The 26,305-nt window shown below is 35.5% G+C and overlaps 1 protein-coding gene across 1 annotated transcript; it reads right to left on the bottom strand.

The window, feature by feature from the left end:
- Positions 1-147: 147 nt before the first annotated feature.
- Positions 148-25,246, bottom strand: LOC137391963 (ATP-binding cassette sub-family F member 2-like). The gene is made up of 12 exons (XM_068078541.1): positions 25,065-25,246; positions 24,158-24,361; positions 23,332-23,520; positions 21,922-22,062; positions 18,297-18,526; positions 15,448-15,543; positions 13,781-13,900; positions 13,600-13,689; positions 12,347-12,520; positions 9,213-9,341; positions 6,923-7,126; positions 148-578 (listed from the first exon to the last, which is right to left on the bottom strand). Exons 1-12 carry the CDS (start codon positions 25,231-25,233, stop codon positions 459-461), a joined length of 1,866 nt encoding a protein of 621 aa, XP_067934642.1. The 5' UTR covers positions 25,234-25,246; the 3' UTR covers positions 148-458.
- Positions 25,247-26,305: the final 1,059 nt, after the last annotated feature.

Below are 26,305 nucleotides of genomic sequence, written 5' to 3'. Positions count from 1 at the left end.
TAATTAAATGGATTGATGCATTTCATACAGATACATTGGGGTTGGTGTCAGTTGCAGAGTTAGTGGATGCTAAGCATAATTTTAGTGAAAATTGATAATTTATGCTGTGCTATATATTCAAAACAGATTAGATATTACAAAAAAACAACTTTTCTCGGCATGGCATGGATTCAGAATAAAGAACATAGTAAACTGTTTTATTTGATAAAATCTGATCACAATAAAACATTAGAAATAACGCTTTATCAGTAAATAGCAACAACCAGGCTTTCCGTAACCACAACTATAATTAAGCAAGCATATTCAACAGATATGCTGATTTCACATGGAGATGTACTAGCCAATGCTGTGGTTAAAACCAAGATTTGCACACAGTGCACAAAAGCATGTTAGAGTAGACCAACAGGTAGGACTGCTCTTATGACGGAACAGGAAAATTGCCTAAATATAGTAAGTCATTATCCCTTGCTGGCAAGCTCTTTGTTGACCCTTTTCACGAGAGCCTTTTTGTATGAGAATATGTCTCCGTCCCACTTGGTCACCGTCTGTTTCTCACACACCCATATGGCTTCAGCAACCTGCAATCATATACGTAACATGAGGCAAGTACTACTTGCAATAATAAAGCAGCCACAAAAAAGTTTTTGAAATGGGAGAACCATGACGGAAGAAAGTGGGAGACTATGGGGCATAATGCTAGCCATAGTTGGATGAGGTGACCACAAGCTTTAAGATTTAGAGGAAGAGTCTGACACGCTGCAACAATCATAGCACATGTCGGTTCACAAGAATTTGTGAGCCACGCAATCAAACAATGGCCTGAACACTTCACACACCGACAGTTTTGCACCCAGCCAAACCCTTTTGCCTGCTTGTAGAGTGTGTGGACAACGGCACACTTATTTGACGCGCGCTTACACTGATCTTAGCTAATGTAGCTCAAGGACACACAACCCTACATACAGGAGTGATATTTGTAACCTGACTGATAATTGATTGATTGATAATCTTGGCTCAGATAAGCGTTTAGGGGAAGTCGGAGGAACTACAGCAAAATATGACATGAGGACTTGTTTGCCGAGTTGAAATATATGGGAAGACAAATCTTAAATTTCAACTTTCAAAACCTGCAATACAGCGGTTTTTCGGACGTACAACTTCTAATAATAAGACTGCCAAGTGCTTGGAGAACAGACAGTCAATTTACCCATGTCATAAGCTTCCAGTGCTTTTGTAAGACCAGTATCGAAGTACAGTCACACCTTGACATACACGTCTCAACGTTCAAGCAATTTGAGATACAAGGAAACGCTGGTACAAATTTTTGTCTTGAAATATGAGACAAATTTAAAATACAAGGTAGGCCATAGCATGTTTACCATACATGCTAGGTGATGGAGTACAGCCAGCTACTAGAACAGCATCGCCCGGTCTTTCTCAACGGATAAAAAAATTGAAAGTGAAGACAAAATTAGAAATTAAAACTAATTTTTAAGTGCATGAGAAACAAAACTCAATTAAATTAAATTTAGAGTTTATTTTATATTACGTAGTGTCACAACAGTGTAGCGTATTGCCATCAAGTCTCTCTCACACCGCCGATAACTGCAACAGCCTGTCTGGAAGGTAAGAACTCCATACAGTACTGTACATAATACTGTTACTTTTTATTGGAGATCATAACCATTAGATATGTATTTGTTACTTTGTGGGCATAGGAGATGAATTAAAATAATTAAAAACAAGCTTTTCCACTGTATTGTCGTATTTTAGGTGGTATTTTAAGAGGGAGGAAACGAATCAATTTGTATTTGGTTATTTTATATAGGAAACACTGATTTGAGAAACAAAAGAATTGACATATAAGCTCGGTTCTGAAACGCATTAAGGTCCTATGCCGAGGTACGACTAACTGAATTTGCTTTTAAGAAATTACATAGGTTAAGTGATGTTAAAGACGCAACATAAATTTCAAATATTTTGCACGACTTTACAATCAAATGCTGCCAACTACGTGACTGTTTATGTTCCGGCATATTCGAATTCTAACACAATTTAAATTGAAAAGGAATGTATATGTAACAGAAAGTGTATTCTGAACTGATTCTTTGAACACTAAATGGAAGAACATTATTTTAAAAAGGCTCAATAAAAATATAAATACTGACTCAATAAATAACACATTGCTAAACACAGTGTTTCAGCTAGCCGAGTTGACAGTCAGTTACAACGCCAGTTACCATGCAGTAACAATAGCAATCTGTGCTTGTTATTGAACTAGGCAAACATATTATAGAAACCCATTTCACGAGGAAATCATTCTGGTTTAATACACCATAGTGATATATTATTGCAATAAATATTGTTGGGTATATACTTTACTGAACAATGTTTATTGCAATAATATATCACTACTAGCTGTACTACCCGGCGTTGCCCGAGTAATAAAAAAGTCTTTGGACAGAAAATTTATTTTTATATAGCATACCGTATACAACATTTACCATTCTAATTTCTAAACTTCATATCGTGGAAAAAACCTTTAAGCAGTTCAAATGAGTTGAGAGAAAAAAGAGAACTGTAAAGGTTTTCAAGCTTTATCAAATAACTACAACTTTTAAACTTCATATCATGAAAGAACTTTTTGTTGAAATAAATTAGGAAGAAAAACAAAACTGTATATGTGGTTAAATGTAAATGCGAAATAATTAGCAAGTAATGGCTAAATATAATCTGTTTAGCTATGATTACAATGAAAAATTATTCAATAAATAAGGTAATCAAAAAGTTTATTTTATTTTTATATAATTATAATTTAGTATAATTAAGTATATTTATTTTTATTTAATATATAACAAAATTTGCCACTCAAATGTTGTTATATGTTAAATTTCGTTTCATATAAACGAAATTTAACATATAACAACATTTCATGTTGTTATATGTTAACAACATGAAATGTTGTTAACATATAACAACATGAAATGTTGTTATATGTTAACAACATATAACAACATTTCATGTTGTTTCAAACATGAGTTTGAAACAACATTTCATGTTGTTTCAAACTACATATCATGAGAAAAGTGTTTTGTGTAATTGAAATAAATGAAAAGAAAAAATAAAAAAAACTGTCAAAGTTTTTAAATTTTTTCAAACAACTGTAACTTTCAAACTTCATATCATGAGGAAAAGGTTTTGTGCAGGACAACTAAATTAAAAATAAATAAAACAACTGTAAAGGTTTTCAAACCACTGTAAATTTAAGATTTCATAACTTTCAGCGACGTGTAAGGTTGTTCGAAAACCGAAACAATTTTTCCCAACAAAATAAAACTAATAAAATTTGTTTTTATATAACATACCGTATACGACGTTTACCATTCTAACTTTTAAACTTCATATCATGAGAAAATACTTTTAAGCAGTTCAAATGAATGAAGAGAAAAAAGAAAACCACTGTAAAGGTTTTCAAGCTTTTTCAAAGAACTACAACTTTTAAATTTCATATCATGAAGGAAGTTTTTAGTTGAAATAAATTAGGAAGAAAAATAAAACTGTAAATGTGTTTAAATAAAAATGTGAAATCATTAGCAATGGCTAAATATAATCCATTTAGTTATGAGTGCAGTGAAAAATTATTTAATAAATAAGGTAATAAAAAAGTCTATTTTATTTTTATACAATTACAATTTAGTAGTACAGGACAACTAAATTAAAAATAAATAAAACAACTGCAAAGGTTTTCAAACCACTGTAAATTTATAATTTCGTAACTTTCAGCAACGTGTAAGAAGGTTGTTCAAAAACCGAGTTGTTGTACATCCGAAACAATTTTTCCCATTAAAATTAATCTATGTAAATTATGTAATCCGTTCCAAGGCAAGAAAACAATTTTGGTAAAGTATTTTTTCAACATAAGCTGTACTGTATATTACATACTATAAATAGAAATGGGTAGATATAGATTGTGTTTAATTTTAATAAAAGGTTTTCTATTTATGATGATGGAAATAGAAAACAAAAGAAAACATTTCGTACGTTTGGCTCTTAAAACATCAAAAACATTAAAGGTTAAGATACAATAGTAAAAGTGCAAAAATTGATAATTAAACAGCTAACAATGCAACTGATTAATTACGTCAAAAATCGTAGGAAAAAGAAAATATAAACAGCAATGGCACGTTAACTTCACATCTTTAAAGGAGAATCCTCCTCCAAAACAATTTAGGGTAACTCGACTAGAGGGGTTATCTCCCTAGCAACTTTTTTCGGAAGAGGAGACGTCGTCCGAGATGGTTCCTCCCTTTTTGTAAAGAATTTATGCTTCTCCGTTTGTTAGCAAATGTTTCCATGCGTTTCCAGAGCTTTGTTTATTGCAATGCGCATGCTCCGGTTTGGTCGAGAACCGAATTTATATTCGAGCTACGAGACGACCAATTCTCAAAATCTTTGGTGAAAAACCTATGGCTAAAATAATTAGCACGCGCATGTATTATGTGGTATATGATAGTGCCATTGTCCGCTAAGTTGTGGCAGCTCAATGGTAGAGCGTACACGTATGAACATTTCCGATGCATTCGTAGAGAGTTCAAATCCATCAGAAAACAGCATGTTAACACTTTCAAGACTTACATCGAATTATTTCGATTGGAGTTGCCCTCTCCAAGTGGCTAACATCGAAATAATTCGACCGTGATTATGTTAGTTCATGGTACTAGTTTTTGACCTTGGATCGGCTAATATTGCCAATATTCTGATAGCCGAGAGTTTTTGCTTTGTGTACAAAAAAATTTTGCCACTAGCTTAAATAAAACTGGAAATATTAGCAAAAACCTCAGGCTATGTCAGAATTGTAACTTTCTCAAGTTTTTTTTTTTTTAATTTGAGAAAACTGCTAGGATTTTTTCTACATCAAAGAAATAGCTGCAACTGTTGATGAGTTGGTAAATGAAAGTGATAGTGAAGTAAATGTAGATGACTGTGATGATGAGGAAGGTGAGTAAAATTGAAAATACTCTCAGAATTAGTCACAGTAGATGAAAATCACAGCTTTAGTGAGTAAAAGATGGCAGTGCAGTTTCACTTTATTTAGTGTGTCAAGAAATGGCTTGACCAATGGATGATTTAGAGACACTCATTGATAGACTCCTGATGGTTGTAACTCATCTTGTTAGTTCAATCTTTGGTCACACTCACATCTCATATGATTAGTCGCTTTGGCCAAACTATTATTAGATATGTAAGCGACTACTGGCTAATAGTAGTAGATTACTAGACTAGTTCTAAAACTGCTTCTATAGGGTATAATGCTGCAAAGTAGGTTATTTTACATTCTACATGCAAATATTTCCCACCTTTCCTCTCTGTTGGGGAGAGGAAGTCTGGGGTATGGAGGGATAGGAAGGGTGGGGTGTGGGGAGATTGAAGGAGTGGGGTGTGGGCGGATATTCCTCCTTTTCCAATCCACCTCTGCCCCAACCGACCGATTTTAGAAGCAAGCTGTGGGCTATTCATACATTTATAAATAATAGCTACAAAACCATTATAATTGTATTAGATTACTGATGAAGCCAATAGGAAAATTGGTGGTTGATCCAATTCAGATAGTGATATGCCTATGGATATGAATGATGATGATCACCACGAACTGGGAATAAGCGAGAGCAATTTTGAAACAGACTATTATGTGTTGACTGTTTTTTGTCTTATAGGCTTAATGTGAAATAATTATATGTCATGTCAGACATAAATAGAAGTAATATAATACAATCAAAGTATTTACTGCAATGAGCAATACCTTGTACTCTGTTTATGAAAAATATCATTTTTGCTTTGAAAAGGCATTCTTTGTTTTGAGGTTACATAGATTAGATTTATCAGAATAAACTCATATTTAGTATGATATGAAAGCTCATGTTTTCAGCTCCACAATGGTGTGCTCATACCTAGCTTTACTAGCATTATGGTAGACATGTTACATAAATAGAAAACCTCAAAAGCGGCCAGCCACTGGGGGGAGGATTGTACTAAAGCGGCCAGACTTGAAAGTGTTAATATCCAGATTTTAAGATCTATAGCCGGAATGCCTACACACACATACATTGAGAAATATATATAGATGGTATATTAGACCACAGGGACTGCCTCGTGAAATGAGTTTCTATAATATGTTTGCTAAGGACAATGACAAACACAGATTGCGATTGTTATTGCATTGTTGTTATTGCGCTGATGTTATTGAAAGCCAAGAGAAGGCAACTCTGCATATTTGTCCATCTGATAGGTTTCTAATAGGGTATATAATCTACCCAACAATCATTTTCACATGACCAACAATCATTTTCACATGACCAACAATCATTTTCACATGACCAACAATCATTTTCACATGACCAACAATCATTTTCACATGACCAACAATCATTTTAACATGACCAACAATCATTTTCACATGACCAACAATCATTTTCACATGACCAACAATCATTTTCACATGACCAACAATCATTTTAATATGACCAACAATCATTTTCACATGACCAACAATCATTTTCACATGACCAACAATCATTTTCACATGACCAACAATCATTTTCACATGACCAACAATCATTTTCACATGACCAACAATCATTTTAATATGACCAACAATCATTTTCACATGACCAACAATCATTTTCACATGACCAACAATCATTTTCACATGACCAACAATCATTTTCACATGACCAACAATCATTTTCACATGACCAACAATCATTTTAACATGACCAACAATCATTTTCACATGACCAACAATCATTTTTACATGACCAACAATCATTTTCACAAGACATAGATTTTACCAAGTGTGTCATGTATTGCTCAAAGTGGGTTTGGAGCAGCTAGAGAAGGTTAAATACATGTACATGGTCTTTACCTGTGAGATAAGCCTGAAGTCGTGGCTAACTAGAATCATGCCTCCCTCAAATAGGTTGATGGCATTGGCTAGCGAGTCAATGGTTTCTATGTCGAGATGGTTAGTCGGTTCGTCCAAGAAAAGCATGTGAGGGGTTTGCCACGAGAGCCAAGAGAAGGCAACTCTGCATCTTTGTCCATCAGATAGGTTTCTAATAGGGCAAGTCTGTAATGAGAAAAAAATAGGCAAACATGACTAGTGTGACCAAATGCCGACGTTAATGCAGTACATTTATGACTTTATACAATGAGTCCTATGCCTAGCTTATATTGTACAGACACCATGAAAACAGCTTAGGCAATCGGTAGATTTTCAGATACCCTTAAACAAGCTATATGTACAGTAGTTTAAAATAGATATAACTCTCCATGCACAATGAATAGCTCCAACCAACTCTGGTTAGAACTCTGGTTATCAACTTGGTAACCAACTCTCGTAACCAAGTTACAAACTGAACCAGCAGGAGTTGTGAGAACCAAATAGTCCCCTCTCTCATTAAAACCTAGCAACTCGCATTAAAACCTAGCAAAATAGGTATACAAGTTTCAAATGATGTAAAAGAACTTGCAATGAAACTAAGGTAGAACCAGGAAATGCATATTATCTACCAAACAAACTGCTTGAATACAGTTACTATTTATGTCAATTCCAGCAGGTCTGTTGTCTTACTTTGCCAGAAGATAAGCAACCAAACTTACATCAGTGAAAAGAATTCAGGTAAAAAAAATTGACGAAAAACATTGAACCGTTTGATGACGTGTTAGTCGTGTGATGGAAGTTGAATGCAAATGTGCATGGTTAAACAATCTGACTGAATGTAAACTTTTAATTAAAACTTTTTGATAATTTTTCTTTTAGACTTTAATTCATTCGCACCCGACTAATTTCTAGGCGATTAGCCCCAGATACCGCTAATTTCTAGGCGATTAGCCCCAGATGCCGCTAATTTCTAGGCGATTAGCCCCAGATGCCGCTAATTCTTCAGAAAGTCGCCGTAATTCAAATTACTACTACAGGAGACAGACTTGAGAGTTGAGATAATTTACTCATTCAAATTTCACAAGAACCAGCCAAGTCTATTTTTTTCAAATTAAATTACATTCATATAGACAACTCATATCCCTTTTATGTGGGTAGATCCATGCCTCAAAGAAGGTAGTTTCAAGAAATTTCCAACTTTTGAAAAAATTGTCATTTGCTATAAAGTTAGATTTGCACCATACAAATTACAAAATATACAAAGTTTGACTGAAATTACTTATTTATTACATACAATACACAGTCATGAATATTATTTACACATTTGCAGTTAGTCATAAACATGAAAATCATGAAACTCTAACTTCGAACTTTTCCTCACGAGTATCATCCTTCAAACAAAAGCGTAGCGAATCTATATGCCAATATAACTATAAAAAAACGTCAGTAAAATGTTTCACATAATAAAAGCATGTTCAATAACTGTTCTTGACTTTTCAGACAGCTCTAAGAATCAATATGATTTTATCGAAACTGAAAAATAACGTCAGTCTGACTACGGCTGGCAGCCGGAAGAGTGCATTTTTATTCGAGCATAACGATTAAAATTGGCAAAATTAAAAGTTAATAAAAACTTTGAAACATTAGAAATAATGTTTTAATTTGATTTATGCAGTCTTTCAATGTCTTACCACTTCTGAATCTGCATATTTACTTCTGAATCTGCATATTTACTTCTGAAGTTGAAAAAATTATCGCGAACGATAAAATTTCAAGTCAGCATGATGATTTCCGGTTTTGGTAGATATTGAGATGGGTGTACTAATTTGGTTATAACTTTTGCCAGACACGTCATAGAGGCATATTTTAAAGTTTGTCTGATTGGCCAGAAATTTTTCCTTCTAACTAATTAAAAATATTTTTTAATAATTTAAAAATAACGATGCAAAGAGTTGGTAAATTTCAGGCGCGAGTTAACTCGCGTTGGGTGCCTAGCAACGTTATAAATACCTGAGTTAACTCGCGCCTGGGTGCGAGTTAATTCGAGTTGGGTGCCTAGCAACGTTATGAATACGCGAGTTAACTCTCACCTGGGTGCGAATGAGTTAAACATATCCTAGATGATACATGTTTAAAATGCAAAATAAGCAAAGACAATGCATGCATTATTTATCTGTTGCGCGCATCACACACCAGCTTTCCATGTCACTCCAGTGCTGGACAGTCACTCAGATGCTAAACAAGTCACCAAACTATCGCACATGCCACTCACCTGCTGCTGACCAGTCAGTCCGTACCTTCCGACAATCTTCCTCATCTCATCTCTCTCCTTTACCGCAGGAAATTCTTTCATCATAAACTCGAGGGCAGATAAATCCATATCCAGCGACTCGGCCAGATGCTGCATGAATACAGGAATGCGGTGCAATAGTGGCGGTGAGGCACATGTCATAATCATATGAAAATGATGTTTACAGCAAAAAAACGCGGTATGATGTGATGTATTTATTTAAATGCTATATATAACCATCTCATGTATTTATAACCAAGTTTTGAGCAGTAGAAGAATTATACAAAATGCAGCATATTCTTACACGAACATTTTTCCACCGTATGACAGGAAACACCAAGAAAATCTCGGAATGCATTAACTTTGTGTGTTGAGGTCTGACTGCACTCGCAAGCAAAGAATACACTCTAAAACAGGGGTGCCCAACCAGTCGATCGCGATCTACCAGTCGATCTTCAAGTGCTTGGCAGTCGATCGCGGGATGATTTTAGGATAACATATAATTACAACATAAAATAATAATTATTCACTAACTAGCAGCAACTACTATTGCTGCACAGCACTTTACTAAACTACTGCACTAAAAAAGTAGTTTTAATAATAACATTATTTACCTATTATCGTTGTTTATGTATAGTCGTGTTTGATTGTGTATTTCAAGACCAACAAAAATACACGTGAACGCCATTCATAAGTTCCCAGCACAGGACCGCAGAAAAAGCCGATAGGTCCGCACTCGATACAAAACCGTGTATAGTTCTTCATGCACCCAAAATAACTTTTGTTAAAATGTTATGCAGCTTTCTGCTAGCAGTCGATCTCGTTTTTTTCTTTTTGAATAAAAACATAAACCCATAAATGAGTGTTAAGACAAATCTGAAACGACAAAAAACCTATCACTTCCACAAGGAATGGGAAGAGGATTATTTCTTTGTCATTTCCAACTCTAAATGCATGTGCCTCATCTGCCAAGCCATCATCTCGCTTCCTAAGAAGGGTAACCTCGAAAGGCATTTCACAACCATGCATAAAAGGTACGAGAATGATTTTCCTGCCCAAAGTGAATTAAGGAAAATAAAATTAAAGGAATTGAAATCGCAACTAGCTGCACAGCAGTCTATTTTTACCAGGCCAAATACGAGAGGCAAAGCAGCTAAGATAGCATCATATCGAGTTTGCCAAGTTCTTGCCAAGCATAAGAAACCATTTCAAGATGGAGCAATGGTCAAGGAAGCATTTATGGAAGCTGCTGATTCATTGTTTGTGGATTTTAAAAACAAAGATGAAATCATGTCCGCAATCAAAGACGTTCAGTTATCGAGAAGTACGATGACAAGGCGATGTGAGGAAATAGAGAAGAACGTCACAGCCCAGTTGCAGAGAGATATTGCCATGTGTGAGTGTTTTTCACTTCAGTTTGATGAGTCAACAGACTCTGTGGATGTGGCACAGTTGTGCCTTTTCATAAGAATGATGTTCGATAACATGACTGCAAAAGAGGAGCTGCTTTGCATCTTGCCTCTTAAAGGACATACACGAGGTGAAGACATATTTCAAGCATTCATGGAGTTCGTTAACAAAATCCAACTGCCGCTAGGTAAGCTTGTTTCCATTACAACCGATGGGGCACCCGCTATGGTGGGCTGTAGTAATGGGTTTATAGCTCATTGCAAACAGAATGACACTTTTCCAGACTTTATTCATTATCATTGCATCATCCACCAGCAGGCTTTATGTGGGAAAGTATTAAACATGCAGGAGGTGATGGATATTGTCATGAAGATTGTTTGTTCAGTTCGAGCAAGGAGCCTACAGAGGAGACTTTTCCGCGCTCATATGGAAGAGGCTGACGCAGAACACACAGATCTGCTGCTTCATACAGATGTGAGGTGGTTGAGCAGAGGTAGATTTTTGGAAAGATTCAGAGAGCTATTGCCTGATGTAAAAGAGTTTCTCAAACAATCTAAACATGCGGAATATGCACAGCTTGAAAATGAACAGTGGCTCATGGATTTGGCTTTCCTTACTGACATTACTGCTCTTCTGAATGAGCTGAATTTAGAGCTGCAGGGAAAAAACAAAAATGTAATTAACATGATCAGCTCTGTGAACGCATTTAAACGCAAGTTACAGCTGATCTCAACCAAGCTTGAACGCCAGGACTTGCGCTACTTTCAACACATGAACTCCGAACTTGCGCGTCAGGGCAAAACCTCTGCAGAACTCAATAGTGCACATTACATTCAGCAGGTGCAAAGCATTTCATCAGAGTTTGACAAGCGCTTCAATGACTTTGCATCAGTTGAGCCTGTTGCCACATATATGTGTTTCCCATTTGCCACAGACATAGATGTGGAGGACATTGCCTTCAAAATGGGAGCACTCTTTCAGCTGGATACAACTGCATTGGAAAATGAAATAGTCTCCCTTCAAAATGACATAGAGATGAAATCCAGGGCAACCACTGAGAGGGAAAAATTGTGGGGATTGTTGTTAGAGGAGAAGTATCCAAACATAAGAAGATGTGCTTTTAATTTATCAGCCTGCTTTGGATCAACCTACCTGTGTGAATCTGCATTTTCTTACATGAAGATAATAAAATCAAAATACAGATCCACCATGACAGATGACCACCTACTGGCGTGTATGAGGCTTGCAACAACCTGCTACTACCCTGACTATAAGAAACTAGCTGCATCCTCCCAGTGCCAGGTTTCTCACTAAGGTAGAGAATGAATGTTTTTCCTTTAAAATTATGTTACTTACTGGATCACTGCATTATATAAGCATATATGTGGAACTTAATAAAGGTGATAGGCTCACCACTACAGGCTCAAGTTTGTTTTTAATTTTTTGTTTCGGGGCTTCGCTAGACTAGTCGATCTTTGAAGGCAAGCAAATATAAAAGTAGATCACATGTCTAAAAAGGTTGAGCACCGCTGCTCTAAAAAGACACTTACAAAAATCGGTAACTCAATTTGCATACAAACCACTCAGCAACGCAGCAAAAACAGAATTAAGAAAAACCAATGGAATGGTTTCTGGCTGGTAGGCTTCCAGTGTGAATCTAAGATCTAAAATCTACAGATAGACTAAGAATATGGCATCTCACTCACCTGATGGTATCTGCCAATCTTAAGGTGAGGATTCTTCCTAATGAGGCCATCAGTTGGTTGAAGCTCACCGGCGATGAGCTTCAACAAAGTAGACTTGCCAGCACCATTGGGGCCGACGAGTGCTAACCGAGTGTCCAAGTCGAAACCAAAGTCAAGTCCCTTGTATATATAGGGCTACAAGAATAGGTATTATTCCTAGTGTATCCTAGTGAGTCGAGATTCTGGACATTGTCAGCAGTTTATTTTAAATGGTTATCGATTAATAGAATTAGCAAAGAGCACAACAAGTACCACACGGTAGATATCACTAATAATTGAATTAAACAAAATATACAGTTACGTGCAAAATAATCTTAACCAATTTGCTGGAAAACTAAAATCCTCATATACAACAGTATTACTCGTTGTGAATTTAGTCAATAGTCATAAACTATATATTAAATTAATCATCACTTTGTCCTAATTTCAAATATGTAAACCAAACAGCAGTTGAATTATGTTTTTGAATAATTATGTAAACTAAATACTGAACATTTCATTTTTAATGGTTGAAAAAAAACAATCTGTACGGATACGCTATCACCCCATACATTTTTATTTGCTTATTTGAATATATGTGCGCACATGACTATATAAAAACATATACAGTGGACGCTTCTACAACATAAATAATCAGTTCCGAAAACGTTTATGTTATAAGGATTCTATATTATATGAACAGTAATTACGTGTGCAGTACATGTCAATTACCTAATCTGTTCCAAGGTCGTCCCAAATTCACCCCTCAAGACTAGTAAATAGGAAAAAACTAAGCCTAACTATTAAATTTAATTACTGTACAGTAACTGTGATATTATTGGTCTGTGCCGACAACTTTGCTCTTTTGGCTTATCAAGTGCACTAGATTCAGGGTTAATGATTAGAATAATTTGACGCTAAGTTATATTTCAAGAGGTCTACGTTATAGGAGTGTCTACTACATGTATATGAAACTAAAATTAGCTGGCATTATCAGTGATGAAAACCTATGGTAAGGGATGACCTAAATATTAAAACTACAATATGGAGATGTCATAGATATCATGATAAGTGAGAATCCCATAACACTAACCTGAAAGCGAAACTAAAAAAAAAAGCCAAAATGAACTCTTCTGTCAGCCATTTTAGTAGTGTTATTCTACAGTCAACTTCAGATGTTACCTCGCTCAAAATGGTAACAATAGCAAAACTACAAACAGTCTTTAAGAGCTCACCTTGTCATCAGCGTACCGAAAGCTTACATTCTGTACCATGATGACTGGTGGAGGAACTGTTCCACAATCATAGAAATAGAAGGAGAGGGTCTGTGAAACAAAGACAAATTAAAGTCAACGGTTGGCACTAAAATGTAACTCGATGTAACACTAAGGCTATCTGGGCAATCAATTACTATACCTTATCAGTTGTGACTCGTTCAGTGAGTCCCGCATCAACCATTTTTTTCAGCGTCTTCTCCTTACTCTGTGCCTGTCTAGCGAGTTTGGCGCTGCCGTGACCGAATCTGGCTATGTAGTTCTGCAAAATTAACATCGCATAATTACAGTGACTCTAGAGCTATGACAGAGAGGCTGGATGTGCAGCGCAAAACACAAATCAAAATCATATGCTAGAGTACGATACGTGTGAAAGAGTTCAGTGAATGATAATTGACAAAATCTCCATTGATGATATGATTTATATTAGCTGGATGCCACTATTTCCAATCGACAACTGAAACTTGTGGACAAAGCTGACAGTTTAAACAGATTTGAGGCCCAACCATAGAATCTGGTCAAACCAAGACTACCAACTATGGATGGCATTGAAATTGCAAATTTTAGGTATTTTTGGTGTTTGGAATGCCTTGCTTTGCTCGAATAAAATATCAACTAAGCATGCAGATGCAGCAACATTTGGTTTTCATATGAAAATGAAACACAGCACTTTTTATCATTTTGCATTCTTTCAGGTCTTCAAAACCTTGACAGAACACAATCACAAGCTATAAAAATATTATCATCTCTGCACATTCAGAAATCATTTAGAATTTCATACAGCCATTTGCAGATTGTTTAAAGATGCATAAAAACCTCATACCTGTGAGATCATAAATGTAAACATTGAAACAAGTTTGAAGTCAAATTAAGTAAAACAAATTGACAAGTTAAATCTATAGAGCAAAAGAATCTAGATTAGGTATCTATGTATCAAACATATGTGAAGTTATATTCATGTATCAAACATATGTGAAGTTATATCTATGTATCAAACATATGTGAAGTTATATCTATGTATCAAACATATGTGAAGTTATATCTATGTATCAAACATATGTGAAGTTATATCTATGTATCAAACATATGTGAAGTTATATCCATGTATTAAACATATGTGAAGTTATATCTATGTATCAAACATATGTGAAGTTATATCTATGTATTAAACATACGTGAAGTTATATCCATGTATTAAACATATGTGAAGTTATATCTATATATTAAACATATGTGAAGTTATATCCATGTATTAAACATATGTGAAGTTATATCTATGTATTAAACATGCGTGAAGTTATATCCATGTATCAAACATACGTGAAGTTATATCTATGTATCAAACATACGTGAAGTTATATCCATGTATTAAACATATGTGAAGTTATATCTATGTATCAAACATATGTGAAGTTATATCTATGTATTAAACATGCGTGAAGTTATATCCATGTATTAAACATATGTGAAGTTATATCTATATATTAAACATATGTGAAGTTATATCCATGTATCAAACATACATGAAGTTATATCTATGTATTAAACATACATGAAGTTATATCTATGTATCAAACATGTGTGAAGTTATATCCATGTATCAAACATACATGAAGTTATATCTATGCATTAAACATACGTGAAGTTATATCTATGTATCAAACATATATGAAGTTATATCTATGTATCAAACATGCATGAAGTTATATCTATGCATTAAACATGTGTGAAGTTATATTCATGTATAAAACATGTTTGAAGGTAGGTGTAAGTTAGACAACCATGTAATATACAAAGAGAACTGCCGACCTTCATATGCGCAATCTCATCCTGCTCCTTTTTGTATCTCTTCTGTTGATTCTCATCGAGTTCCGACTTTGTTTGAACAAATGAGTCATAGTTACCCTGCAATAATAATTCAGTCATAATTACCATGCAATAGCAAATCAGTCATAATTACCCTGCAATACCAACAGAGTCATAGCTACCCTGCAATAGCCAATCAGTCATAATTACCCTGCAATACCAACGGAGTCATAGTTACCCTGCAATAGCAAACGAGTCATAGTTACCCTGCAATAGCAAACGAGTCATAGTTACCAGACAATAACAAACAAGTCATAGTTACTCTGCAATACCAACAGAGCCATAAGTACCCTGTAATAAGAAATGAGTCGATATTATCCCACAATACCAAGGTCATAGTTATTCAGAAGCACAAAATGAACCCGTTATCCAAATGAGTGATTGTTTCGCTGCATTAGCAAACAAATTTTCACCATCGAGCAGCACTGATCTATCACTATCTAGCACATTTATTTACTTTCAAAACATAAAATATGTTACAACAATGATATACAGCCCAAAAGGATAGCCGACGGCTATTATATGGGCGGGGTTTAATTATGGAGCTCTATTAGGATTGTGCTAACCTGGGTTTCAAAGCAAACACAACTCTCGCGGGGCGGTCGCGTTGCCTTGTTAGGTTTTAGAAAACACGAATCGCTGTTATCGTTTCATTAGCTTATTCAGCCAGTAGACCCCGCGGGTCACAATAGCAAACATTGAATTTCTGCAATGTAGGGGTAATACCTAACCAAAATAATGTATCTAATCAAAATAAAACATTTCAAATTACCTACTTTTAGTAATTTTAAAATTAGTAAAGATCATAGTATATGCCTAAAGTTGAATATAATTACCCGAACAATGGCATTTTTTTTCTAGTTTTTGATTAATATTTTGCCACTCCTAATATAAAATGACAAAGTCTTTCATCGGTTTCACATTGTTTTACCTTGCCAATAAGATGGGACAGCAGGCAAAGCTGTGCAGTGTAGTTTTCATACTCAAAATCTAATGCAAAACCGAATTTGAGCTATTTTACGATTGTGACTATTAATATCACGAATGCTTGTGAATGGCAACTGACTGATCATAACGGTGACAATATTGGGATACTATATTTATTTGACAAAAAAATGAATTCAACAGATAAGTAAAACAGCCGCTATAGTTCATAATATTCGTAAATTTACAAGGTGCTTTATTCAGCATATTTGTTTGTTCGGGTGCCGTGTTCGGGTTAATCCCAACAGAGCTTCATCATTAAACCCCGCCCATATGAGCGCCGTCGGCTATCCTTTGGGGCTGTATATCATTGGTTACAATCAAGAACTCATACAACCATCATACAGATTGACCCAGAGCAGACATATTCAAGCACCATGTCGTAACAATGTCGCAAATAATTCTAATCCTGGTGTAGAATTAGATGTTCCCAAGAAGATGCCCATTGTAGCACTATGAGCAGGTTGTTGTACTAAATAAAGGGCACCTGGTACTATCAATGTACTCCATTAAGCTGGAAGAGGTCTGTTGCAAAAAATTCCTTAAAGTTGACAACTCACAATAGAGGCAATCAGATCAGATTTCTATAAATGCTTTACTGTTGATCTCAGTCATGTTAAATGTTGGTGAGGACAGATTGATTTACAATTTATTGAGCTATCATGTTAAACAGTCTAACTAATTGAAATACATATGGAGCAAAAATCACTATTAAAGATGAACTCATACAAAATACCAGTAAATTTTATTAGAAAGTATCTATATTTTTCTATTATTTGAGATTGTTTTTGATATTTGAGGAGATCTGACAGCCAGAATGTTTCAAGATTAAAATCGACAAAATTCGATTGCTGCTAAAACACTCAGATCAAGCGAAAGTGTGATTATGACATCTATAGTTGCATAGAGCCTTCACAACTATTCTGTTGTCAAATTTTTCTGTAGCGATAACCTACCCAAATGTCCCTAATCTTGGGAGGAAAATTGAGCCTAAAGGCTGGTTCACACTATATCGTCGTACCTCAGCGTTGACACCACAGTATTTCAGTGATCGCCGATGATAACAATGTTTCACACTGTCACAAACCCATCCATATTTGCATAGGAAATAGTCTGCGATGTAGCATTACTTTTTTCTCGAAAACCTCTTTGCTTTCGCATGCTCGAACCAAATAGTAGTCCCGCAGCAACTATCATAAACTAAAATAAATAAATTACGCTTTCCGTGACAGCGAATCACCATCGCCAAAATGGTGCACATTGTACAGGCTGTTGTTGATGCTCCGGAAACTATCAGAAAAGTTTGACAGTGGCAAACTTTGCCAATATCCGTATCGGATATATCAATGTATCGTCAATGCAATAGGTTTACGATGCAGATAGTCGACAATGAATACTGAAGGGACAACTCCTACATAGTGTGAACCAACCTTAAAGGAAGGATTGGTGAGAGTAAACATGAGAGAGAGAGGATGGAGAAAAAAAGATAGGAGAGAAAAGATAAAAATGAAGGAAAGAAAATAGAGTGAAGGGTTGGGCGATGGAGGATAGGGACAAGAAGAATGAGGCACGCGAACAGAGAAATAAAAACAAAAGGAAATGGAAAAATGAAAAAAGAGCAAGAAGCAGTAAGAATAGATCAAGGAAGTATAGATATAGGAATACCTATACCTATACAGTATAAGTAAGGAAGTATAGGCAGGACATGAATAGAGAAGTAACTGAGTAGGGAGACGAGTGGACGACGAAGGTGGAAAGAACTGGAAGAAGGTGATGATGAAGAGAAGGTGATAAATAAAAAGACTTACACCAAAGTAGTTCAGTTTTCTCTTGGTCATATGGATGATGTTTGTGCAGACTCCATTAAGAAAGTCCTGTGAGTGAGAGATGAGCACAAGGATTCTCTTGTAGTTACTTAGCTCTTGCTCCAGCCACACACAGGCCTCGAGGTCGAGATGGTTTGTTGGCTCATCCAATAGAAGCAGGGCGGGACTGATAAAAAGAGCTCGGGCTAACGCAATTCTCATCCTCCATCCACCTGACACAAAAAGGTTTGTTATTACGGTTCGCTGAAAAATTCTGTGGTTGCATCATAATGTGATGAAGTTGAAATTCTCAAAGCTAGCAAGTTCAAGATAACAGTAAGTGAGTCTGCTATAATATATATTTTATATATAATACATGAAGCACTCTTTCTATGGTTTAGCTGCTTGTCGATGCATACAGGTACATTTAAATGTACCGCAAAACCTTCATATTTCGTGGCCAAAAACTGCTGCCAATTTTGTCCTTTTGTATACATGCCTGATTTATTTGTGACCCCATTTAGAATGACCCCGTGTATGCCCTTGAATATGTAGCTAAATGTATGAAAAGAAAACGCATAATAAAGCTAGATAATACAAGAATACTTGCTAGTGTCAGCTGACCAGGATAATTAATAAAATACGAGTAATAATATACCAACCTACTTGCTATTAAATAAAAGTTTTATTACACTAACATAAAAATGAACTAAGTATGCATCACCAGAATATAAAAAAATACTCAGGCCGCCATGTCACTTTACTCGGCTAAAAACAATCGTCCAAGCTGAGTTGTTTTTTGATAGCAAATGTTGCAACAACGGTATGTTTAACAATAATTGTGACCGACCTTCACCCATGTAGCCTTTGAGGGTCTTTTTCAGGCTTACAAGATACAAGGATATATAGGAGTGTATATACGACTTCTTAGTCATTAAATGTACATGTCTCCCTGGTAAGATATTATTAAGTATGCTAGTACTGTAGACCCTTGCCATACGATTTTAATTTTTTCCGGTGTTTGCATAAATAAGGCGAAAATGTCGCTTTAGAGGGGTATAGAAACCCATAGTTTTCTAATGCAAAGACCCCCTAGGCATAAAACATCAAAATTTTATATATGCATTGTACATATGAAAAATTAGTAAATAGTATGTATTTTAGTGACTATAGTTACCTACAGTAACTTCAGTGTATTTAGTGGTTAATTCGCAATAAACTGTAACATTACAATGCACTATGTGCAGTACATACCGTGTAGAGTTCTTACCTTCGAGGCAGACGTATAACATGTTAAATTTAACTTAAAGAATAGAGAAAGCATAATATTATTATGCTTTATTATTTATCTTGAGGTGTTGACTGATGTTCTAAAAAAAGAATCAAGGAGATTGACCAACCAGAAGCTGAGATATAGCCAGCCAAACACAGGTCTACCAAAAAACATAAGTGTTTTGGTAATCATCAATATATGACGTATGAAATCGACTTGTGTGCCATTGGTCAATTAAGCCAACTAATGCGGTCTCCTATAACAATCACGCTCTCCTATAACAAGCTCTCCTATAACAATCACGGCGCTTTAATTGGTTTAATCCCTGGAAGTATAGAACAATCAAATTGGGCCTAACAATCATTGCTCTGAGAATTCCGAACCAGTCCCTCTGACGTGTAGATTAGTTTTAGCATAAAATAATTACACGTATCTATTATTTCGCAACATTTCGCTATCTTTAGTTAGTTAGGTCGCTATCTTGCTAGTTCAGCTCAGTTTTGTTGTTCTCCGACTTAGCTTCCCTATTCAGACTCATCTTTAGCGCTGTTCAGATTTTTTCAACTATAGCTAATAAATGGAATCAATTAAATCAATCATCAATCTCGGTTATCATTTGGAATTTTCTACAAATTATATTAGTTACATCATTTATTCTAGAGGCAGTTACATTATTATTTTGTATAATATGCATTATGATTATTATATTAATCATAAAAAATAATCATAGATAAGACAATAGATAAATAGAAAAATCAAATCAAAAGTTATCGTTTTCTTTTCTTACAGCAAGAGCAGCACAGTCAAGTTATTCTTTTTAAAATTATGGCTGTAGTGAACTTACAGTCTGTTAATAGTGACGATAATCATGAAAATCAACTGAATGCTGCAGTAGGTACACAGTAGAAAAATGATGAATGAACACAAATTCACATTCCCATTTCTTATTCTAAACAAATTGCAAATCGCGGATGTCGCATATAGACTATACACGCGCCGTTCGTTGAACAGAGGATCTTAGGAGCATATCCGTGGAGATCGAGTTAAAATTTGAAGCACCATAGTCAAAATCTGCTCTTCTGTTTTGAAAAATCATGGCGAGGAGTTGTGGGCAAATGCCTTTACCACACAATGTTTGCTTGATTTTCCTGAGAAACCAGAGCTAGCCTGTAAATTCTTTACTAGAGAAGCGTTTCACATCTCATAGCCTAAAACAATCATTATACGTAACGGCGGTAAGGGTGCGCAACTCCGGCACATTACCAATAAGTCGATTTCATACGTCACAGTTCTCGGGATTTTCGAAGGGTTTTCCTCTGATTCGTTATTAGGTAGACCTGTGATGGGCTGGCTATATCTCAGCTTCTAGTGGGTCAATCTCCTTGATTCTTTTTTTAGAACATCAGTCAACACCTCAAGATAACTAATAAAGCATAATAATATTATGCTTTCTCTATTCTTTAAATGAATTTAGCTTCCTAAATACTTAAAGCTAAGCTTCAGTATGTATTTTACTAAACTTTAACTTTGCTATTGTTTATGATTTTATCACCTATCGGGTTCCGGTTTGTTTCCTACTATAACTTATAACAAATAACGCTGAACTGAGAGAGAGCGAGCATCGTATCTCTTTCAAGCATTCTGAGAGGGATTTCGGCGAATAGCGTATCGTCATCTTCATTATTTCAACGTATTCAGCACACATACTGCTAAATCTTAACAGAATTTGTGTTAATATCATGTGGCGGAAAAAATATTCTATGGCGAGGACAAAAAAAACCATCATGCTCCACAGGCTAAGGCGAATAAACCGTATAACAGGATATCATAACCAGTGGGTGTACTGTACTGAATAGTACTGCTAGGAAGTACTTGTCCATACATGTAACTACATGTTAAGGGGTCATACATTGAGTCATATAGAAAATCATATAAAACTAAGGGTTTTTGGACCGCAGAATAAAAGGGTTTCACAGTACATGTATAAGTAGCCATACACGTCTAAAGGCCGCCAAACCAAAGAGAGACAAAGCTTGATGTACAACATACAGCGTATGCTACCAAATCAAACTTAAATAATAAAGGATGTATATGCTTATAGACAAGAGATGAAAAATAATTTACATAGAACAGCAGCCACTGAGCACGTAGAAAGACAGTGAGACCCAGCCTGGTCAGTTTTCAAATCTCTGCAGAGATTGCAAACTATTAATCTAAAACAGCCAACTTTTGGCTTATGAAAAACATCATAAAATAATGAAGTAGAGGAGTCCTTTAATTATCCTTTATCAAATGTGAGTGACTCTGAAATTAAGCAAGCAGAAAGATAGGGGATAGGCAGAATAAATGTCATACCAGAGAAGTCCTTGACCTGGGTGTGCTGCATGTGTTTGGTGAATCCGAGACCGAAGAGAATTTTACCAGCTCTGACCAAAGCCTTGTCGGCATCCAGTTCATCCAACCGCTCATAAATATCCATTAACCTGTCATGGGCAGCTGTAGCACAACATCATACATTATAGAGCACGAGCCCGATGGCAAGAGGCCGTATATAAGTACAGTCCAATAAAGGTTATATCATGACAATGTTAGCAGGATAGCTAGTAGCATAGATAGCTGCAAATGAGTCTATGGGAAGTCTAGAGGATGGCTGAATTAAATTAAACAACCTTGTGTTTTATTTGGTTAAGCCAGCCACAAGGCTAACTAAGTCTTGTTTGGCTAGGCACAACCACAACTCGGTTTGGTTGAACAGTATATTATTAACGATTGTAATAATCATTTTATTTTGTCATAACCGATCGATTCAATGGTTATGAAGAACATAACAAATGGAATTGCTTAACCATCAGAAAGGAAATAGCTGGAATGACATTAACTTTTTGCATTGAAACCTTGAACTCGCATGGTTGCCCTTTACAAACTTTGCTTGTTTCCAGTGAGATATATATGCTCACTTCAGAAAATTCGAATCGGCTGGCGTGTGGCCACAACTAAAGAGCTTTATGATCACATGTTCAAAAATGTTAAGATTGTGAGGCCTTGTCCGCAGGTGGGATACTGTCAAGAGATGTTCGATACTGTCAAGAGATACCGATATATGTAATAATAGAAGAGATAGTATAGAATTATCATTTCAATGGAATCCCTGGCATTTACAATGTTATAACATAGTTAAACAATAATTAAATTATCCTTGGGTCTGGTGAAAAACACTCACTTCAAACACTCTTTGTGGTATTGGAGCATTTTTCAAATGATACAGATTCTACATTGCATACAAAATGAGGAGTGGTGGATGAAACATGAGCAAGATATGTTGAAAATGTTAAAACAATGAATGACCCATGTCCAAGGAGATGAGTGTATAACAATGGAGTCTAATGAAATATATCAGGTTCAAGGAACATGCATATGAGAATGGCTAACAACACAGCAACCAGAGTGAAGACTTCAATGTTGGCAAATATTATTTCAGCACCGTGAACGAAATAGAAAATGCTAAAAATAGAATCATGTCGGCCAAGCTTAATCTGCGCATTCGACTTATCATGACTAATTCACTATTAGCAAAAAATGAATTTCACTTTATTCCCGCTATTTACCTGCGGGGAATGCCATAACGAGAAGCTACAACAGCTGAAACAACATTAATTTACTGAGACAGCAATGATTTTTATCTCATGTTCATGCGGTGATAACTCATTACAAACTACGATCACATGATCACTTCAACCAATCATGTGTCTTAGACAAGATACTCACCGTCATCAGTCTTGAGAGCGAGCTCTTCTGCCTCGGCTTCCAGATACAGGCGCGTCTGGTCGACCTCCATGACACACTCGAGAGCTGTCTTGTCGCTCGGTGGCATCTCCCTCTTCAGATGGAATATGTCGATATGCTCCGGAATAGGCACCTCTCGATTGCCCAACACAGACAGCAGACTAGACTTTCCTATCAAATGTAAGCAAACAGCCATGATGGTAAGAAACTGGTCAGTTCAGCTAAGCTAATAACCTATAACTAGAAATATACATGGTAAAATTGGTGTTATTTTAGATATGCACAAGTGAAATTTGAGCCATAATAATTGGATAAAACAAAAGAGCATGCTTAAATAGATTAATTGGTACTAAAATATTGATGTCCGGTAAAACTGAACCATACGTGGCTGAGAAATTCGAAACAAATTTCCGTATGTCTGATTGGGGATTAAATCTATGAGTAGCAATGAGACAAATACCTGTAGCCTAAACCAGACCTGTACAACACTGTCTGATGGTAGCTAAAATTTATTTAATGTGGGCGATTAATTGGCAGAATTCAGATTTTAAAAATACTTTTTACATACTTACTAACAATATAACAACTGAAAACTAGTATGTATGCAAACAAATGAAAATATCTGTCAAAAAAACAAAAGTTTTTCTTTTTGCTTATTTGTTAACAAAACGGTAACAAGTTTGTCCAGCAAAGGCTTGTGACAGATAGCATGCTTTAAGCTAATAAACAGCTATTTATTCTTTAACTCTCAGTGAGAATGTCAAATCCATCCTCATCCACATCAGTACTGCAAAATTAGCGTTCATACCACAGCCATTAGCTCCTATCAGCCCATATCGTCTGCCGTTGTTGAGCTCACAATTGGTATCAGTCAGCAACTCGGCACCATGAAAGGTAATGGAGAGTGATGATATCTGAATGTCCCTAGCGTCGGGGTGGGAGGCAAGGACACCTGTAACGGCTCTTGCTTCAGCCTTTAGATCTAAGTCGCCAACCATGGCAGCCAGATTATCTACAAGTTGAAGCACAACGAAAATTTCAAGGTCGAGTACGGAACATGAGGAGCTATTGTAATAGTAATACTAGAAGAGCTGGTTTAGAATTATCATTTCAGTGGAATCCCTCGCATTTACAATGTTATAACATAGTTAAATGATAATTAAATTATCCTTGGGTATGGTGAAAAACATTCACTTCAAACACTTTTTGAGGTATTGGAGCCTTTTTTAAATGATACAGATTCTACATTGCCTACAAAATTAGAAATGGTGGATGAAACATGAGCAAGTTCGGAACTAACAACTACAAGTTTTAATAAAGAAAACTTATGCCTGCAGCAGAATATTCATTATTTTATTACTAGGTACTCTGGCAGCACAGGAATAAGTATCTGCATAATTATTTTAAAATGCCAAACGTGGGCCAGTAACAGAATGTCAGTCTACCAACCAGAATGTTGCAAGTTCGAGTCCCTTTGAAAACAATATTTTATTTTAACCTCTAACCCTGACTTCAAACAAACGGACATACAGACAGACAGACACAGCTCCTATTACGCTATAACAGTAAAGATTAATCCATGATCTAATTAGTGTTTTTTCATGGAATGTTCACAGGTTGGCTACCAACAAGTAAAAGCCTGAAAAGTAAAGAAATAGAGCAGTTAATAAATTCGAGTAGTTGAGACGTTACTGGATGGTCCCACGTGTACATACTGGAAGAGCTGTTAGCTGACATCAGCACTGGGGTGCCAGGTGTACTGTCGCCATTGAGACTAGAGGCCTCGGAGTTGGAGTTGCCGGCGCCATCATTTAGGGCCTGTTTCCTGTTTAATGCTGACTTTTTCTTATTGGCTGCACGTCTTGCTTTGGCATCGGAAGGCATGATATCTGCTTTTACGACCTGGACAAAGGTAAAACAATTAGAAATAAGAACACTCACTTTAGATTGCATATGAGTGTTGGTTATTTATGCCAAAAGTAATTTTCAAGCTTCAGCTTCTATAAGCAGTAAAAATTGGGAGCAAATGTAAAGAGTTCTACTCCATGAACAGTTCAAGTGATACTAAAATTGACCAAATGCAAACACTAAATATCGTCATTTCTTATAAAACGCAAGGCTGAAAATCGTCTAAGCTGAACTCCAGCCTCTTATAATATTTCAGAATAGTAACAGTTGGCATCAAATAACAATACAGATACATAAAGATACAGTCAAACCTCGACATACAAAGTTATTTTATTCTGCTATTTGCTTTCTATGTAAAACCGCCATACATTGGAAAAACACTTTATAAGAAAATGTTGTATTTTGTTTGATTTGTTCGCAGCCTATAAGCAATAATGAGTACTTCGAATAATTACGTACTATATCATTGAAAAACATTAAATACAAATATGTAAGTAAATGTAAAAGCCGAAACTATACGTAAAAACTAAATTATTAAAGTAATAACCAAAAGAGGTTTTATTGTTACTTCATGCCAAAGACGCATGAACAGAAGTGTAGGCTTTTCAATGCGTAAGTTTAGTGGTAAAGCAATCAATAAAAATACATAGCATAACTTACTCTAACCCAACCAAGTACAATTTTAATTAATCCAACTGACATAATTTTCATTAATTTTAGGTTTAACTTTAAATTTCCACTATGACATTTCTATACTTGTACTTGCAAAACTGTAAGGTTTTAAAGAATTTTGTTACATCATATGTACAAAGATGATCATATATCGAGGTTTGATTGTAATTGACTATACCAAATTTATGTCAGATGGCAACAATACTGTAAAAGTGCTACATTATTATGGCGGTGCATGTATTATAATACATCAATGCCTTGAAAGCATATTATTCTCTAGCAAAAAAATTCAGTACATACGAGTACAAGCTGGTATACATAATGCAAAATGGCTAACAAGTTACAAAATTTATATAGTTATTCATTGTAAAGAAGT

The sequence above is a fragment of the Watersipora subatra genome, chromosome 3 (genome assembly GCF_963576615.1).
Source record: "Watersipora subatra chromosome 3, tzWatSuba1.1, whole genome shotgun sequence".
NCBI lineage: Eukaryota > Metazoa > Bryozoa > Gymnolaemata > Cheilostomatida > Watersiporidae > Watersipora > Watersipora subatra.
Note: the sequence above shows the minus strand (reverse complement) of the source record. Positions and strands in the feature narration are given on the sequence as shown.